This window comes from Phoca vitulina, unplaced genomic scaffold (assembly GCF_004348235.1).
Source record: "Phoca vitulina isolate PV1807 unplaced genomic scaffold, GSC_HSeal_1.0 scaffold40, whole genome shotgun sequence".
NCBI lineage: Eukaryota > Metazoa > Chordata > Mammalia > Carnivora > Phocidae > Phoca > Phoca vitulina.
Window position 1 is genome coordinate 8563304 of NW_022589743.1, and position 19768 is coordinate 8583071.

The 19768-nt window shown below is 36.3% G+C and overlaps 1 protein-coding gene across 4 annotated transcripts in view; it reads left to right on the plus strand.

Moving 5' to 3' along the window:
- STXBP4 (syntaxin binding protein 4) overlaps window positions 1–19768 on the plus strand; it is a 222109-nt gene that overhangs the window by 85788 nt on the left and 116553 nt on the right. For all 4 annotated transcript variants that reach the window (XM_032429268.1, XM_032429269.1, XM_032429266.1 and 1 more), the window contains 3 exons: window positions 9485–9661; window positions 17089–17205; window positions 17709–17758. In XM_032429268.1, the coding sequence (XP_032285159.1) occupies window positions 9485–9661; window positions 17089–17205; window positions 17709–17758 (344 nt within the window). The remainder of the gene's footprint in view (window positions 1–9484; window positions 9662–17088; window positions 17206–17708; window positions 17759–19768) is intronic.

The window sequence follows — 19768 nt, forward strand, 5'->3', positions numbered from 1 at the left end:
GGCTGTTCAGGGTTCAATTCAGCAGTCTGTCATCAGTCGTTTGACACATCCCTGGTAGCGACTTACAGGGGAGACTTGGTAAAGGAGTCTAAGAAACATTTATTAAATACTCTTTTCTATGGATGCACTGGGAAAGCTAGATGTACTCTTTGCGAAGAACTCTCATTCCAGTGAGAAGTAAAACAGAGCAAAACCATCACTTCCTAGAAAATGTTGCAGGATAGGTGCCCTCTAGCTGGTGAGTTGTCAAAGGCAATCAAAGTAGGCATTACTCCCCGCAATTTTTCTTATTTAACGTAAAAAAAAAGTACAAATCTCTAAAATTTCATTAGTTGCTAAGAGAGCACCTTTCAGGATGTGTTTAAACATCTATATAGATGCCAGACATTTTATGTTTCTTGATGTGAGAGCAATATATTATTAATTTGCTGACAAACTAGTAAATTTTACCCAAGGAGGAAGTAGTGATAAGGCAGTTGACACTATAAAACTCTTATCTTGGCAGTTTCCTACGTGAGAAACACTTTCAGTACTCTTAACTTCAATATGGGACTCTTGACATTGGGTTAAGTGATTTATTCACAAACTATTTTAGAATTAAAAACAGGACTTCTCTAGTCGTACCTAACCCTACATAAATAAATCACCCTATTTGAAAATACTATACTTTGATTTATTGTCATCCACGTTAGATACCAAGGATTGTCTGTGACCATGAGTTCCAAATCAATGGTGAATTCCATCACAATTCTTTAATACTGAAGGTAGCCGATTTCCTGATCTGATGGCTAGTGACATTCTGCCACTCCTGACCATATGCCCTTCATGTTCTCTCCTCCTCCTCCTCCTCCTTCTCCTCCTTCTCCTTTTGCTTCTGCACTTCTCTTATATTCTTTTTTTTTAAGATTTTATTTATTTATTTGACAGAGACATAGAGAGTGAGCCCAGATAGGCAGAGCGACAGGCAGAGGGAGAGGGAGAAGCAGGCTCCCCAGTGAGCAGGGAGCCTGACGCGGGGCTGGATCCCAGGACCCTGGGATCATGACCTGAGCCGAAGGCAGCTGCTTAACTGACTGAGCCACCCAGGCGCCCCATGTGCTTCTCTTATATTCTTAATAATGGTTTTCCCCTTTTCCCAAAAGATCTCCTTAGTGTAGTTATTAACCCTCTTTCTACCAAATCTGTTGCAAATATGTTCCCATATATATAAATTGCCTTTCATTTTCAAAGATTTTTTAAATACAGGTGTTTTTGTGTTGTCAAATCTTTTTCTTTGTGCTTTCTCCTTTTTAATAATTTTTTAAAGTCCATTCCTTGCCAGATTTCAGATACATATTAACCTAGTTTTTCCACCTCCCCCCCCCCCCCCCCCGGTGTCAGTCTTTATTTAACCCACTTATGAAATTATTTTGTTTGGTATAAGGTTTGAGATGAGGGGCTATACTTTATACTTTTGTTTTCCCGAATAATTTGTTGTTGCAACTACTCATTGTGTTGTGGTATCTCCATTACCATAGATTAAACTATTGCATAATCTAGGGTCTGTTTGGCGCTCTCTGGTCTTTCAGTCGCTTTGTCAATAAATATTCGTTGGGTGAATGAGTGTTTTATCTAACTCTTCTTTGCCAGTACCAACTACTGTGTAGCTTCATTTATGCCTTAAATCTTTGAGCCATGCCCCACCCTGTTTCTTTCTTTCTTGTTATTACTGTTGTTTTTCAAAATTTGCACACCAGTTCTCACTGATTTCTTTTTCTTCCAAATGAACTTAAGAATATATATATATATATTTTAAAGATTTTATTTATTTGACAGAGAGAGATAGCGAGAGTAGGAGCACAAGCAGGGGGAGTAGGAGAGGGAGAAGCAGGCTTTCCGCCGAGCAGGGAGCCCGATGTGGGGCTCCATGCGGGGCTCCATCCCAGGACCCTGGGATCATGACCTGAGCCGAAGGCAGACGCTTAAAAACTGAGCCACCCAGGCGCCCCGAACATAGGAATATTATTATCTTACTATCTCGATTAGAACTTAGAACTCTTGATCACGTTCCTACAAAACAAAAAAAAATTTGGTAAAATTGTGATTCCAATTTAATTAAAATTCTTAAAGTTAAATTGGAAGGAGTATATTTCTGTTTGAAGCCATCTCTCTTAAACCCCAAACAAGCTTCAGATGAATTCTAGATGTTTAATAGCTGAAAAGTAGCCTTTGAGTTGTAGCAAGTTTCAGTGAGCAGAGTTTACCTTCTGATCAGGAAAGGAAATTTCCAATAGTGTAAATGTTTCCTTTAGTACCTTTGTAATTAGAATTGGAGAAGTAGGAAAATGGTTTTTTTCTTTTACGTCAACCTTCACTAAACCAGTAAAATGCATGTTTAGGGTTAAATACATTTAACTGGATTTTAACTAATTAATATTTATATTGTAAACAAGTTGCATGGTAAAATTTATCAGATAGGTGTACTTGTGTGTCTGTCTTTGATTAGGGACTTCTGTTTATAGACAGAGATTGAAAATTGTTTCTTTGGTTTTCTTTGATGTTCAGAGTCAGAGCTCAATTTTGCACCTTTTGGAGAATGAGGCAGGTGCAGGTAGAGAAGCTGACAGCTCTTGGGAGGGTTAATTAGAGCTAATTATAATTTGATTGACCTGCTTTTCCTCCAGAAAGCTTAACCAAATCTTCCTTTGCAAAATGAGGGTTTTGCTTTTTCAGACAAACTGAAGAAAATCTTTATTTCTTGGATTTACAAATGTCTATCATTTTACACACTTTACAAAGAAGTGTCACCACATAATTCGTAGAAACAGGGATATGGGTGGGGTGGGAAAGGACCGTCACGATTATATAGTCCTTGAGAGCATATATTAGTTTGTGATGAAAAACTGTACTTTTTAGAGAAATGTAAACTAGTGTGCATAATTTTTAAACTATGTAATGAAAAACCAAGAAATAACAACTGTCAAACATAATGAAGTATAACTGTCCCTCAACCCACATAGTTTTGATATAACCTCATTTGCTTAATAAATACTATGAAAGGATTTTTAAATTTATATATAAAGAGAATATAATGAAATGATTTGCTTTTCGTTAAGTCATCCTCACAGCATGATTTATGGTTGTTATTGTAATTATTCAAATGAAATATAGTTCTAATAGTCTCAGAAAATTGAAGCGTTTCATGAAGAATTTTTCTGTGAAAGCTTCTTACCTAATAAAATTCTCTAAGGTGGTTATTATATATGCAAAACAAAGTTGTCATTTTTACCGTCAGCCCAGTTATATCTCATCTTTATGGTAAGTGGAGCACTTGTTCATATTACATAGTGTTTTACTGTCAGCTTGTGTTCTAATTTGGGCAGTCAAGACTCTTTGGCTTTAGAAAGTTAGGCAGTAAAATACTAAATATTTTAATGACAGTTCAAGATAGCAGCAGGAGATACTAAGCATGTGATTAATTAGACAACAGATATTATAAAAGATAAAAGGAGGGAAATATCATTGTAAGCTGAAGTGGTCTGGCTGCCCAGACAAGGTAAAATCTGAAGTAGATTTTGAATGATAGGCAAGAACCGAATGAAGAAAAAAGAGGAAAAGTGTATACGTAGTGGAAGGAACAAAGTGCTGAAAAGCATCTTGAAGGCGGGAGAGTTCAGTGTAAGGAAATTTGGTAAGTCATGTAATTGGATATGGTAATCATGTAAGAAGGTGCTAAAGCTGGAAAGATAGATTTGGAACAAGTAGTGGAAAGCCTTGAAGTATGGATATTGAGGATGTGTTTTATCATACTACCTAAGGTTATCTTAGGTTGGCTACCTGAGCAGTATTTTGGGAAAATTAATCCTTCAGAAGCATGCAGAATATGTGAGAGTGAAGAACACAGTAGGCAGGGTGATCATTTATGTGATTCTCATAGTACCTAACGATGAGGTGATGAGAACGTGAATCAGTAAAGTGGTGACAAGAATGCAGATTAAGGAATGGCTGCAAATACATCATCATGAAGACTTCACAGTGCTTAATAACTGGTTAGGTATGAAGGTGGGATGGTGGGCTGGATGTATGCACGGAGGAGGAGTAGGAAAGAGAAAGGAGAGAGGACATATCAGAGGCCCATAGAAAGTTCCATGAATTCATTTTCTCCCCCAAGTGCATCATGCTTAAAGAATGAATTGTAGATTCATTCGTGAATACCTGCAAATTACTTTGAGATCATCCATTGGGAGAAATAGTGTACATGTTTTAATAAATCTGATATAAAATTAAGGAACCTATATATAACTTGCTTTTAAACACTTTTCCTTCAACAGCCTTCTTCCTGCAATAACCCTTAATCTTTTTCACAAGCTGTAGTGGGACTAAGACCAACAAGAGTTCTCCAATGAGTGAATGTCGGAAGCTGATAAGAGAAGTATTCTTTCAGGCTTGGTAGCATTAAGTTACATTATACCAACACATATATCTCTTTGCAGTCCCTTTTTTTCTCCTGTTGGCCATTGACATTTTGAAAGATTTACTGATTAGCTTAAAAATTACAGAATTTCGAAGGTTACTGATATGGATGTGCTTGCCTAATTACAAATGTGCAACTGCTGTTAATGCTTTTTCCTTCTACTTTAGGGAGCCGTTATGACTCGTAACTAGGAAGAAAAGGTTTTACATAATTGTTGCTAACACATTAGAAAGACCTGTGCACATTGTGTTATTATGTTCCCAAACAACTTCTGTAAAGTTCAATAACTGGTATTACTAATTGATTGCCTCAGGAAAGCCCTTAATAAATTGTCTAGTCTAGCTCTCTAATCGCACAGGTGATTATGTATATCTTTCAAAAGCAGTAAAGAGGAACTGTACCAAGAACTGTATAATTGTTTCTTTAACCTTCCTGTGAGAGTTGTTTTGAGGTTATAAAGTAGGTGTTGTTATTTCCCATTATACAACTGAACAAACTGAGTTTCTTAGAGAATTAGAGAATTACACAGCCAGGAAAGAAAAAAAAAAAAATCACAGATCAAAGATTCTGACCTAGGTATAGCTCATTCTAACACTCATGTTTTCTCTTCTTTATCATGTTCCTTGTGGAGAACTGCTGTATGTGGAAAAACACACAGCACATTGTCTTTTGTCTGAGCTTATCCTGCCCTTTGTGTGAGTTGATAATACCCTTTGTCTCCTTTGTCAAAGGAGAATTTGGTATGATCTTTCCTGAAGATTCACTGTGAAATTGTAAGGTGGAAAATCCTCATTTTACAATGGGACAGTATGAATTGGAAGTATTTCCTCAGTGTCACCAAAAAAAAAAAAAAAAAAAAAGCCAAGTCAGAGATTTGACTTCATAATTCAAGATTCCCTTCCAGTCTCTGTGCTCATACTGCTCAGTATTAAAAAGCGTAATGCTTATGTTGATTTTTCTGGTTGCTATTGCATCTTGGTTTCTCTTTTATTTTCTAACTTTCTAAACTGAATTCATCTCTACCTAATACAAAGTAATGCAGTGAACTGGCTGCAGCATCTACCCCGATGGGATTTCGGGCTCATGGTGAGGTACTCAGAAAATTCTGGCTCAGTTGTTACTGACATAGGAGGCTTTACAGTTATTTATTAGAAGATGACCCGGGATGAAAAGAAAAAAATGAATTTATGTGATCCTTCATTGCTAAATACAATACGCTGCTGCTATCTCTTTTTTACTGCTTCCTCTAAAAGTCATCATTTCAATGCACTAATCTTCTAAACAGCCATTCAATGGGAATTGGGCTAGAACTTTGCTAACGGGTCACATTTACCAACCTGACAGTTATACATTGACAAAAGAAATAGCATGAATTTATTCAGCATCAAAACCTCTGCATCTTTTACCACCCAACCGCATTTCACACTGTATTACCATCAGTGAACTATCATGGCTATATAAATTCCATCCAGATTCTTCATTTAATTAACTAGCATTCTTTGAACAAAAATAAAAGTGCTGTTTTTATAGAGGAATAAAAGCTGCATGAAGTGAGTGTGAAGGAGACAAATCATCAAAGTTATTATTCATCACAGCTATGGAGAATTCTCTGCCCCTCCTCTTTCTCTTCAGCGGCAATGTATTTTTTTCTAGCTTGAGTGAATGGAAAACGGGGAATGGTGTAGCAGCCTCGAAGATATTTTAGTGTATTACCATGGTCGCATCCTAAGCTCGTGTGGGTTTGGGCACTGATGATATTGTCATCTACGAGTGATTTTTTTTTTTTTAATCATTTTCTGTAGTTGGAGAGACAGTATGGCGTCGTAGCCAAGTGAGCATGAACTTGTGATCACGCTGCCCGGGTTCAAATCCTAGCCCAGCCACTTTTTAGGTCTGTGATTCTGAGCAAGTTGCTTGACCTTTCTGTGCTTCAGTTTTCCACCTATTAAATGAGTATAAGAATAGACACGCCTCACCCAGCAGTGTGTGGATTAACTGAGCTGGTCCGTGTAAAGCATTTGAAGTGGTGCCAGCAACCATTTCCATCCTGTATGCACAGCTGCGGTCTGACATGAAGTTGATCAAGCTGTGACACACTCGTGACATGGTCACCTGGCCTGAACCAACTGATGTGGCTTGGTAAATGTTCTTCTATTTCCCCAGGTATTGCTTTCTAACAGTACCCTTTGATGAGAAGGCCACTGGTTTTAAAGATAAGGAAATCAAGTTCCTTGGGTTTTCGTTGGTGGTGGTGGTGTTTTCATCTGAGTATAGTTGGCACGCAGTGTTACCTTAGTTTCGGGTGTAAAGCCTAGCGATTCAACAACCACAGTTAGGCTGTGCTCACCACAGGTGTAGTTAGCGTCTGTCACCAGGCAACACTGTTGTGATACCATTGATTCTAGTCCCCCGTGCTGTACCTGTTGTTCCTGGGGCTGAAATCGAGCCCTTTGAATCAGAGGTGTAGGAGGCAGTTGGTTGACCACATCTCTCCATCCTGAACCCTGCTGTCAGATTTAGCTTTCTACAGCACTCTGTTCTCCCATCAATTTCTGTTCAAAAGGCCTGAAGATTTACCTGATACAAGCCCTTTTGCCTGTCATGCCATTTCTACCAAAGTCTGGCTCTTTCCCTGTCTCTCCTCAACCTTTCTTTTATCCACTGTTCTCCCAGGAAGCACCAGCTCCAGTCAAAATTGATCTAGTGCCATTTCTCAAATGTACCACATTCCTTCTTGTCTTCTCTTCCTTTGTTCACATTGTTCTTTTTGTCTATCATGCGCTATTCTGTTCTTCCACTTATCTAAGGCATACTTAATGTTCTGAATGGAGCCAGGGAAGAGAAGGTATCTTTTATCCTATAATATGATTATCTAGATGCACTAGCTGCTGGGTAAATGTTGTGAATGATGATGAAGTCTTCTGTTAGCTGTACTTTCCAACTGTATTTAGAATCTGACCACTTGACACCATCTCCAACACTCTCACCCTTGTTCAAGCCACACAGTTTGTATGCCTGTCCCCTTCTCTCTGCTCCACCCTTGCCCATCCCCTGCAGTTTACTCTCAACCCAACAGCAAGAGTAATCCACTTATAAATTTAAGTCAGATCATAATCACTTCTCTGCTCCAAACCCTCCAATAACGTCCCATCTCACCCTGAGTAAAACCAAAGTTTTTATGATGGCCTACAAAGCCCCTTAAGATCTGCCACTCCACCCCAACCTGATCCCTGCCCTTACTCTTCATTTCCTACTACTCCCTTCTTCCTGTCCCTTACCACTGTCTACTTAATGCTACACAGGCTTCCTTGCTGTTCTTTAAAGATGCAAGGAACAATTCCATCTCAGGACCTTTGCATAAACTGTTCCCTTAGCCCAAAAAGCTCCTTGGGAAATCTTCATGGCTCCATGCTTCCTGCGAGTCTCTGATTAAATGTCTTCTCAGGCAGATCTTCACTGGTAATCCCTAATTTACTGTCTGTCTCCCCAAACTGTAATGTAAATTCAGGGCGGGGAAGGGCATGAAGGAGGACTTTTTGTCGATTTTGTTAGGTGCTCTGTCCTCAGTACCTGAAACAGAACCTGACACATAGTAAGTACTTAATAAACATTTATTGAATGTATGAATGAAAAATTGACCCTTAAAAATATGTCCATATTCCTAACTCTCCATTTCAAATGCATTTAGACTCAAACAAAAGCAAGCATCCTATAATAGCTCCAAGAAAATTAAAATAGCCATAGTTGAATATTAGCCATGGCAATTGGAGCAGAAAGTTCCATTGCAGAAAAAAAGATTTCTGCATCAAGTAAAGAAAAAGAAATGGTTTAGAGTATAATAACTGCCATGCTAAATTATATCGGTATCCTTAGGGGACTGTGGTTGACCTAGCACCAAAGCACATTTTGAGGGAACAAGTGGTTTTGGTCACCCCATCCTCTTCCTAAGCTAGAGAGTGTAGCTAGCACATAGTTTTGTTTTATTTGTTTTGTCATTTAGTAGCAGAGTAAAATGGTGAAAAGAGCATTCATGTTGGAGTTCGGCAGACCTGGGTTTAAACTCTTTTGCTGCTATGTGTCCTTGGACAGGATATGTAACCTCTCCGAGCCTCTGTTTAATTATGTATAAAATGGTTTTTAATAATGACTGTCTCTTGATGTTCTAAAGGTTAAATGAGAGAAGACACATGAATCATCTAAGACATAACGTGTTTAATAAATGTCTTGTGAGCATTGCACCCTATAGAAATAGCTAAATGTTTTGCTACTGAATTCCACCTTTTGGCTTTTTTTTGGGGGGGTGCGAAATGGTGGGGTTTTTTTAAAGCACGGGGATAGAGGGGCGCCTGGCTGGCTCAGTCGTTAAAGCACGGGGATAGGACCCATGGGCAGAAAGAGCTGCTGCCCTGGGGTTGTGAGGGATGGCTGATTATATACTTGGGAGTTGGGGGAGGTAAGGAAAAGGGAGGTTTCAAAAGGATTTTCATGTGTTAAGACTCACAGGATACCGGAGGCCTTGCCATTGTAAATCAAAAGGGGGATGTAACAGACTGATGTCTAGAAATAAGCTTTGGATCCTAGGCTTGGACCACAAGGAAGTCCACAACACTGCAAATCTCTCAGCTGTATTTGAAGCTGCAAGAATCTTCTTAGAACATGAGCCCTACCACCTACCTGAGTTCTGTGGACGTCTACTTTTTCTATCTTTTGAACCTGTTCTTAATTCTCTTCTCCATTTCCAATTCCCTTCTGCTTCCCTTATTTCCAAAATGTTATGCTAGGTGTGTGAAGTTGGAGATTCCATACTGAAAATTATCCAAGAAATCGACAGAGGAAAAGTAAGATCAGGCGTTTGCTCTACATAATAACGTGACTACTAAGTTTTAAATTGAGATGTGAGGGGCACATGTCTATTGATTAAGTTTGGGAATTATAACTTCCAGAGGAAGGAAAAGATTTTGTTTCAACTGTTTTGCTGAACTGTTTTTTAACATGGCTTTTTTTCAACGGCCTGAATTTTGAAATCCTCAGGAAGCCAAAGCTGTGGCTGAAGAAACCAGAGCCCTGCGAAGTCGGATCCACCTGGCCGAGGCTGCACAGCGCCAGGCACATGGAATGGAAATGGACTACGAAGAAGTGATCCATCTGTTAGAGGCCGAGATCACAGATCTAAAGGCTCAGCTTGCTGATTATTCGGACCAAAATAAAGTAAGCAAAACCGTCCTCTCTTTTAGTTACCATGGTTTCCTTGCCGTTGTCATGTATCCTGTTTTCATTTCCTTTTCATCTGCACTTCTAAACTAGGTCAGTGTTTGTCTTCTATTCTTCAATGATAGGATGATGTGTCGTGATGGGATGGGGGGGTAGGTCATGCGAAGGTTGTGAGCCTCCCTTTATCCACATAGCTTGGGGATGGAAAAGCATGTGCCCCAAATTTATTTGGGTCATTGGTCAACATTGTACAGCTCAGGCATTAAGTCCTGGAACTATTTAACATTTAATTGATTACATTGGTTTTCTCCTTTTGTTCCTAAACTTGCTAATTTGCCTGGTGGGGATGAGAGGAGGAGAGTCTAGGGATGGGTTTTGCTCTTTGATTAGAGCACTCAAGGAAGTGTGAATGTTAAATAATTTTTGCCCAGGGCCCAAGATAATTAATAGAAAGAAACTGAGTTTGAATTTAATAGGCTCCAATTTCAATGGCAAAATACCAAATGCTGTTCAGAGGGCAATGTGATCTTTTTTTATGTGAAATTTTTTAGTTTGTGATTTTTTTTATAACATACATACTATATTCATTGAAAGGTCTTCAAAAACTATAATAGACATATACATTTTTATTTCACTGAGGTAGAAAATTAAGTAAATTGAAATACATATTTTATAACTTTTAACGAGTTCACTTAGAATAGGTATTTATATCTCTAATCCAGTCAACTTTAAAGAAAACATAAAGCAAATTTGAATACTTTATGTCTCCTTATATAAATATAAAACAGTTAAATACCTTAAATACAACAGATGGAAATGAAACCAATTTTAGAAAAGCAAAATACAGAAGAAAATCTGAAATTTTCTTTGGTCAGCTCTTAAGAGTCACTAACATTTCTCACATCTGCCCATTTAAACCAATTCCAAAAGAAAGCTGATATTCTTGTCACCCTTTGATAATATACAAGGCCAAGGGAAAATCATATTACTTGAAAAGGCAGCAATACTTAAAAATATTACATATTCTTATCTACATTTATTTTTGGCCCAGTATTTACATTTTGAAATCAGAGATACATGCTTATTTCATGTGAGTAAACTTTAACATGATTCTGAAAATACTGGGAATTATCAAAATATCAAAAGTACTGTTTCCTTTGCTGTGCAACATTTTTTATCTTGATGAAGTCCCAAAAGTTCATTTTTGCTTTTGTTTCCCTTGCCTTTGGAGACGTGTCTTGAAAAAAAGTTGCTGCGATGTTGGGATGGGTGTTATATGCAACTAATGAATAGATGAAACAATAAAAACAAATAAATAAATAAAATTAATGAAATTCCAAAAAAAATAAATTAAAAAAAATTTAAGGTACTATTTTATAAACTCTATGTACTTTTGGAGGGATAATCAACAGTCTTTAAAAATACTTTCTAAGTAATATTCAAAAAGTTCTCATGAATTTATTCTTTTTTTTTTTTTTTTTTTGTAAAGCATAGGTTATTTGCAATTCTCTGTCCCAGCTCCTAGCTGAGACACATTTTTGTCCTAAGTTGTCTGGCAATATAATTAATTCAGTTTTTCTCTTTTTTAGCATAATGGTGTCTCATGCCATTCCTCCTAACAAGATTCTAAGCTAAGCCCTTATCCTATCTCTGAAAAAACAATCTTTTGTTTGTTTATTTTTTTCTTAAGATTTTTATTTATTTATTTGACAGAGAGAGGCACAGCAAGAGAGGGAACACAAGCAGGGGGAGTGGGAGAGGGGGAAGCAGGCTTCCCGCTGAGCAGGGAGCCCGATGCGGGGCTCGATCCCAGGACCCTGGGATCACGACCTGAGGCAAAGGCAGACGCTTAACGACTGAGCCACCCAGGCACCCCTTTTCTTTTCTTTTTTTAAGATTTTATTTATTTTTTTATCAAAGAGAGAGAGCACAAGCAGGGGGAGCAGCAGACAGGAGAAGCAGGCTCCCCGCTGAGCAAGGAGACCAATGTGGGACTTGATCCCAGGACCCTGGGATCACAACCCGAGCCAAAGGCAGACACTTGACTGACCGAGCCACCCAGGCATCTCTGTTTGTTTATTTTCTAAAGAAAAAATATTAGACGAGAGCATCTCAACATTTCCCAAACTCAATGCCAGTGGAGAAAGAGAAGGAAACTTTTTTTTTTTTTTCAGTTATTTGAGATTGCTTCAAGAGACATTGATGAAGATATTAGAGAACTCAGATTCAAATATTCATTTTTAAGACACAGATTCTGTTTCTAACAATGTTTTTATTTTTCACTAAGTTTTCCCTTATCTCATCTCTATACTTACTTACCTTTTTTGTTTTTGTTTTTTCTGTTTACCCCCAGCTTAGGAAATAAAACATTACCAACACCTTTGAAGATCCAGTGTCCATCCCCAGTTGCATTCCCCTCCCTCGTGCTCAGAAGTAATCACTTTCCTAGATTTAGTATTAATCATTTTCTTGATAATTTTACCACATGTCTTTATATCTCTTAAAAATAAATATTGTTGGGGCGCCTGGGTGGCTCAGTCGTTAAGCATCTGTCTTCGGCTCAGGTCATGATCCCAGGGCCCTGGGATGGAGCCCCGCATCGGGCTCCCTGCTCCGCGGGAAGCCTGCTTCTCCCTCTCCCTCTCCCCCTGCTTGTGCTCCCTCTCTTGCTGTGTCTCTCTCTGTCAAATAAATAAATAAAATCTTTAAAATAAAAATAAAAATAAATAAAAATAAATATTGTTGAATCTTGCCTGTTTATCAACTTTATATAAATAGAAATGTCCTGCATGTATTCTTCCTACTTGCTTTTTTCACTGAACCTTTTATTTTTGCAATTCATCTATTTAAATTTATAGCCAGTTCATGTATTTTCATCCCTTTTTTGTACTCCCTTAAAGGGATATACTACAGTATATTTGCCCATCCTGTCTTTGATGAACAGTCCAATTATTTCTGCTTTATTATGAACAATGTTGCTAAAAAACACTTTTGTACATGTATCATGCTCTGCATGCATAACAGTTTGTCTTGGGTTCATATCTTAGGGTGGAACTGCTAGGTTAAACGATGATCAATCAACTTTACTAGGTAATGCCTAATTGTTTTTGAAAGCTTTTGAACCAATTTTTACTCCCACCAGTAGTGAGTGAGAGATACTGTTCACCGCACACCCTTGCTGACACTTTGTTTTCATTTACTTTTAATTTATATCAATCCGGTAGGTGTGATAAGTAAATCTCATTGTGGTTTCATTTGGACTTCCCTGGTTACTAAGGACTTGGAGCCGCTGCTACGCCGGGACCAGCGGGCACTGGCTCACAATAGGGGATTGTGTGCATCGCTTCTTAACTGCATATTCAGCGACATCGGGTTGGTAGCTTCAATCAGACATAGTGGAGTTATTTACGCCCCCAAATGCTATAAACCAGGGCACCTCTGGCCCAGATAGCCAGCTGAGCATATATTTATGTACTTGTTAGGCATTTGTGTTTCTTTGTGAAATGCCTCTTCGTTACCTTCAACCATTTTTTCCATTGGGTTATTCTTTTCATATCGATATGTAGGGATTGTACGTATGTTCCAGTTGCTAACCCTATATTCAGTTACATGTTATTGAAGTCTTTTCTGAAATTTATGGCTTGCTTTTCACCCCATGGTAGAATAAACATTGATTTTCATATAGTCGAACTTACCAGTCCTTTCCCTCATGTGTCTTTTTAGAAGGTCTTCCATTCCCAAAGATATTCTTTGATATTTGCCTCTAAAAGTTTTGGGGGTGCCTGGGTGGCTCAGTCGGTTAACTGTCTGCCTTCAGCTCAGGTCATGATCTCAGGGTCCCAGGAGTGAGCCCTGTGTCAGCACCCTGCTCAGTGGGGAGTCTGCTCCTCCCTCTGCCCCTCCCCTTGACTCCTGTGTATGCTCTCTCTGTCTGTCTTTCTCTCTCTCTCAAATAATAAACAAAATCTTAAAAAAAAAAATAGAAGTCTTAAAGTTTTGATCCTTCTGTCATTGGTTTTGTGGCGTTATGTGGGGATGGGGATCCATATTATTCTTTCTTTATTCTAAGTGAATGACCAACTATCCCAGCACTATTTATTCAAAAGTCTCTTCTTTCCTAATTGATCTACAAATCAGCTCTGTCATAAATCAAGATTGCATGTGTGTCTATCTTCCTGAGGGCCCTCTATTCTCTTTCATTGGTCTATTTGTATATTCATGCCAATAATACACTGTAGTGGTTACTATATCTTTTACAGTAAGCCTTGATAGCTGATCACCTGCCTAGTTCTTTTTCTTTAGAAGTATGTTGGCTGCATAACCCTTTGATCTCTTATATATATTTTAGACTTGGCTTATAAATTCAACCAAAAGGGAAAAAAAAAACTATTGGAATTTTTACTGAAAATGCATTAAATATATAGATTAATTGGGGAAGAATTTACATATTTATGATTGAGTCTTTATTAATAAACACCAGTGAGGCACAGAAAGTTTAATTGCATTGTGACCAGAGAATCTAGTCTATAGCATAATAACTCTAAAATTTGTTGATGGCTGCTTCACGGTTTACTCTATGGCCAGTGTTCACACATGTTCAAAGTGAGCTTGAAAAAAATTCTGCAGTTTTTTGATGTATTGTTCTATAATCCACTAGATCAGGGTCATTAATTGTGGAGTTCAGTTCTTCTTTAATCATCTTAATTTCCTTGTCAGAGGAATGCATTAAAATCTCCCATTTTTTTTTAAATTTATATATTTTGAAGTAATATTTTTAGCAGCATACAAGCTTAGAATTACATTATCATCCTTTATGGAATGTTGTGACTCTTCAATTTAGCAATCTTCTTTTCTCCCTAATATTTATTTTTGATTGATATTAAAATAGTTACAATAGCTTTCTTTTGGTATTTACCTGTGTGTGTTTTCCTTTCTTTTACTTTTAACTTTTCAGTGTCCTTATGTTTTAATTGTATATGTGGTAAACAACATATAACTGAATCTTTTCCTTATCTTACTAATTTTTGATCTTTAATTGGAAGGATCTTTCCATTTATACTCTTTTATTTGCTAATGCTCTTGGCTTCATTTACACCCTCTTTTAATTTATGCATCTTATGTGTCCTCTGTTTTTTGGTTGTTTTTTCGGTTGTCATTTCTTGCCTGTTTTTTTTTTTTTTAAATTGGTTCAGATTTCTCCTGTGTTCCCCAATTCCCATTCCATTTATTTCCTCCTAGTTTAGACGGTATGCACTCCATTTCTAATTTTTAATGATTATCTTAGAAATTTTAACATTCTATTTTAGCTTAAATTATAAAACTAATCACTAGCTTTCCCCTTCTTCTAAATATTATAAGCACTTTAGAACATAAATCCTATCATCCCTTCCTACTTAATTTCTATTTTTGTCAGTATTTTAGTTCTTTCTTGACTTTTAACACCATAAGTTAGACACTATTACAATTTATTTTGTGCTGTCAACCTTTGTTTAAATAGGTGCCCATGTTTACCATTTTCTAAGTTCAGCATTCTTTTTGCATCTCAGACCTTCTTGCTTAAATTATTTCCTTCCTGAAGTACATGTTTTAGAAATGTGTTTAATGAGGATCTGTTGGTAACAAAGTCTCTTCAGTTTTGTTTGTCTGAAAACATCTTTATTGAACTTTTGCTCTTGAAATACATTTTTGCTACTTTTAAAGTAAGATGGGCGCCTGGGTGGCTCAGTTGGTTAAGCGACTGCCTTCGGCTCAGGTCATGATCCTGGAGTCCCGGGATCGAGTCCCGCATTGGGCTCCCTGCTCAGCAGGGGGTCTGCTTCTCCCTCTGACCCTCTTCCCTCTCATGCTCTCTGTGTCTCATTCTCTCTCTCTCAAATAAATAAATAAAATCTTAAAAAAAAAAAAAAAGTAAGTTGACATTTAATTCCTTTCAGTGTTTATTCCATGGTTGTGATATCAGCAGTCAATCTGTTATTTGTTTGCAGTCCGTTGTTTCTTTCTAGATGCTTTTAAGATCTTTATTTTCAGTGTTGAACATTTGACTATGAGTCATGTGTTGACTTATTTTTATTTATGTTGTTTGAGCTTCACTGAGCTTCCTGATCTGAGGAACGGTGTCTTTTGTTATTTCGGAAAAACCCCAAACTGTTATACTGAGCAGTTTCTCCTTCATTCTTTCTGAACCCTCATGTGTAATTCACATGGGGTGTATACCAGATCTTCATCTAGTTATATTCTCCTTACCTCTTCTCCCTTCTTTTATATTTTCCATTCTTATTTTTCTGCTGTATTATGAGAACCTTCTTTACCTCTGCCTTCCAGTTTACCCATTCTCTTTTCAACTATATCTAATTGGATATTAAACCCATAAATTAGTTTTTAATTTAATTTTGATTATATTTTTATTTTTAAGATTGATTCTTTTATGTCATGTGGATCTGTTTTTATAGTTTCTTTTCCCTTTGTTATGTTTTAAATTCCTCCCTAATTTTTAAAACATTAAACAGTATAGTCTGTATCTTATCACTCCAATATATCTCGTCTTTATAGGTCTGATCCTGTAATTTGTTTCCTTCAACTGACTTTTGTTCATGGTAGCTTGTTTCCTGAGGTCATGTTCTTTTGACACATTATATGTACGAATTCTTTGGGATCTGAGTTTAGAAAATATCCCTCCACAGAAGTTTTGTGTTTGCTTCTACCATTCTGGGACTGTTTTAAACTAAAATTTCAGCTTATAAATTTACAGGACACATGGGTAATACAAATTATGACCTCAAACCTTCATGAGTGGGGGCTTGTGATTAGAAGTTATAGGGGAGATTTTTTTTAACCCACTTTCCAGAACCAAAATCAAAATCATGTATTTACTTCTGTAAGGTTTGTTTCTTTCTAATTCACCCATTAGAACCTCAGGACAAATTATGCTGCACTGTACTCTTATGAGTGAGTTCACCCAGCATTGTTGTTGTTTGTCTTCATGGAATTCCTTTACTGTCCATGGGAACCCTTTAGTTCCCTGCCAGCTCAGCTTTACATTGGATCATATTTGGATCATATTATGTTAAATATATGTATATCTTCAGCAATTTTTGTTGTACCCCACTGGTAGCAGTTTCTGTCAGCAGCTGGCAAGCCATATTGTAAAAAAAAAAAAAATCATAAGCTCAATCTAAATGTATTTTGCTATAAGAATCAACAAAGTCATATACAGCTTATCTCGTAAAATTTGCAACATCCCTGTGCAGTTTAACTTTTAAATATGCAATTAGTTAAATGCCTACCCAAATTAGAAGATATATACAGTAAGAGAAAACAAATAATATGGTAATGTTGGATATCAATTAATAAAAACTGCAAATAGGAGCCACTGATGTAAAAATCAAAGAAATGAGTAAGACCTTCCTTTTGATACCTCTGTCCAGGAAGGTGTTCAGGAGTTAAGAAAGAGAATTACAGTACTCGACTGCCAATTGCGAAAATCGGAAATGGCTCGAAAAACTTTGGAGGCATCCACTGAAAAGCTTCTTCATTTTGTAGAGGTAAATTTTCCCATTATATTATTTTATGTCCATTTTTAAGAAATCTGTAGATGACTGACATATAGATAAATGTCCTGGTGTTTGGTGGCTAATGAAACATTTTCTGGCTCAAAATAGCAATGCTAACCTATAGCCAGGTTTAAAATTGCATAGATAATGAAAAGACCAGCTAACCAATAGATTGTTAAGAGAAATAATTGAGATGGGATAACATGATCCCAAATATATGCTATGTTTCAATGAATACTTTCTCAAAACTCTTAATACTATGTAAACATTATTTGATAAATATTTACCCTATAAAGAAATGTTCCCATAGCTATTACACATCTGAGTAGAGTTCCATGTCAGTGTAATTGATTTTTTTCCCTCATGTAACAGAAACACGTTTTAATCAGTTGGGAGTGGGAGGATGGGGGAGGTTATAGATATTAGTTAAGTAAGAAAAAACATCTTAAAAATATCAAACTTACAATCTCCTTTACTGTTTTGTTTGTCTCTAGACTATTCAAGAATTATTTTCTGATAATTCTTCTCCTTTATCAAATTTAAGGTAGGAATATTTAAGTGTTTTCTGTAAAGTATGATTACATTTTTCATTTGGTAATTGTGATTAAAATACTAAAATCTCTTAAATAGCCTTAAGATGCTACATAACTCCTACTGGATGCTTTTTTCCCCCCTATTTTGTGGAAAGAGATACAAGGACATGTTGTTTTTGACCCTATCTCTATAAGAGAAATTCCTGGAGGGTAGCCAGTCACTGTAACCTACTACTCTAAAATTGAGGGTAGGAATCACCTATCCTGTTTTTGTCAGGAATTCTGTAAAGATGGGATTACCTTGAAGTTTCTAAGCATCCTGTGTATGAATAAAAATTACTTGAAAGGTCAGTCTCAAGCCAGCAGATCAGTTGTTATGGCAAACAGAATTTTATAAAACATGTTCATGCAATCAGTTTCTTTTATTTTCAACGTTCAGTAGACACAAATAAAAGGAATACATTTGGAGGAAACACCTTAGTTTTGTTATTATTCACAGTTTGTTTCCAATTTAAAGTTTCTTACTAAGAGCTACAAACTTACTAATAACATTTATGTATTTCTGACTGCAAGTTTATGGTCATTTTGATACATAATGAAAGACAAAAGAAAGTTTCCTGTTTATACATTTTCAAAGCAGTTTTTTCCCTCATCTTAGAATAGCTGCTGCTAGCAATGTATTTCTACTTCTAGCAATACACGCTTGCAGAAACAGGAAAACTCTGCCCTTTACTATGAAAACAGCAGTTTAATAAATGAAGATGATTCATTGTATTTTTATTATATTTTAGGGTTCCACATGGCTCTTTTTTTTTTACTTTAGAAGAATGTCTATGGTAGTACACTTAAAAAATAATTTTATTACTGAAATGTAGTTGTCACACAATATTCTATTAGTTTCAGGTATACAACATAGTAATTTGATTATTCTATACGTTATGCGATAATAGTATACTTTTAAACTCATTGTAATGCTTTATTCTAATGAAAGATCTGACAGTTTATTGCTATCCATACTGCTGATGATGTAAGATAATTATGTGACTTCCGTGATAATTATTTTCAGTAAGAATTTAAAACACTCAGCAACCAGATTCCTCTTGTGTGGTTGTGTGTCCCCCATTCCCACCCTCAAGGTCTCATTGTGCCCTTGAATAATAAATCAGAAGTTTTGGTATTAAAAATAAAGGTTAAAAATGACTATTTAAAAGCCAGAACCTGTCCTTGCCTTAAACTGGTTCATGGAAAAGGGGTTACCTTGAAAAACAACATTAAGCAACTTTTCACCACATCTTGGAAACTTAAACTCTAGGAAAATCTGGTTCAGTCTTTTTATTATACTATATCTTCTGTAATAAATTTTGGCCTTGGTCATTCAACACAGAATAAAGGCCCTATATTTGAATTTGAGAATTGATGCTTTAGTTTCTCCTTGTGAATTAATACCATCATGCTTATGAAGATGGATAAAAATAATAATGTTTTCGTTATCAGTTTAAAATCGTCTCTTTTCAAGTAAAAGTTTCAATGTAATTACGGTTTTTTGCAGTAAAACCTTGCATTTTAAATTACACCAGAGCGCATTCATTTCAGGTGACATTTGCATCTTCAAAAAGTGATATAAATGCTCTAGGCTGTTTTAGATTTAGGGGACAACAAATGGAAGAGCTTAAGAGATAATTTCAGTTAAAAAAAATTCAAAAAAGGTAATTTCAGGAGCAAATATACATATCAAATTTATATTTAATATTATAGGAAGTAATAGTAAATATCCATTTAATAAATTTATGTTTAAGTGCTTCATTTGAATTTTTACAAAACTAAATAAAAGGCTACATCTTGTTAGCATAACATAAGCACTCACAAAATAAACCCAACAAATGATTTATTCCTCCTTATTATGAGGTCAATCTAATTCTTTAAATATGTCTTTGTTACATAATAAAGAACTGAAAACAAACGTTTTGTGATTACTTCATTTTATGGCTGTAAGAATACACTATTCCCAGAAATACAAATAT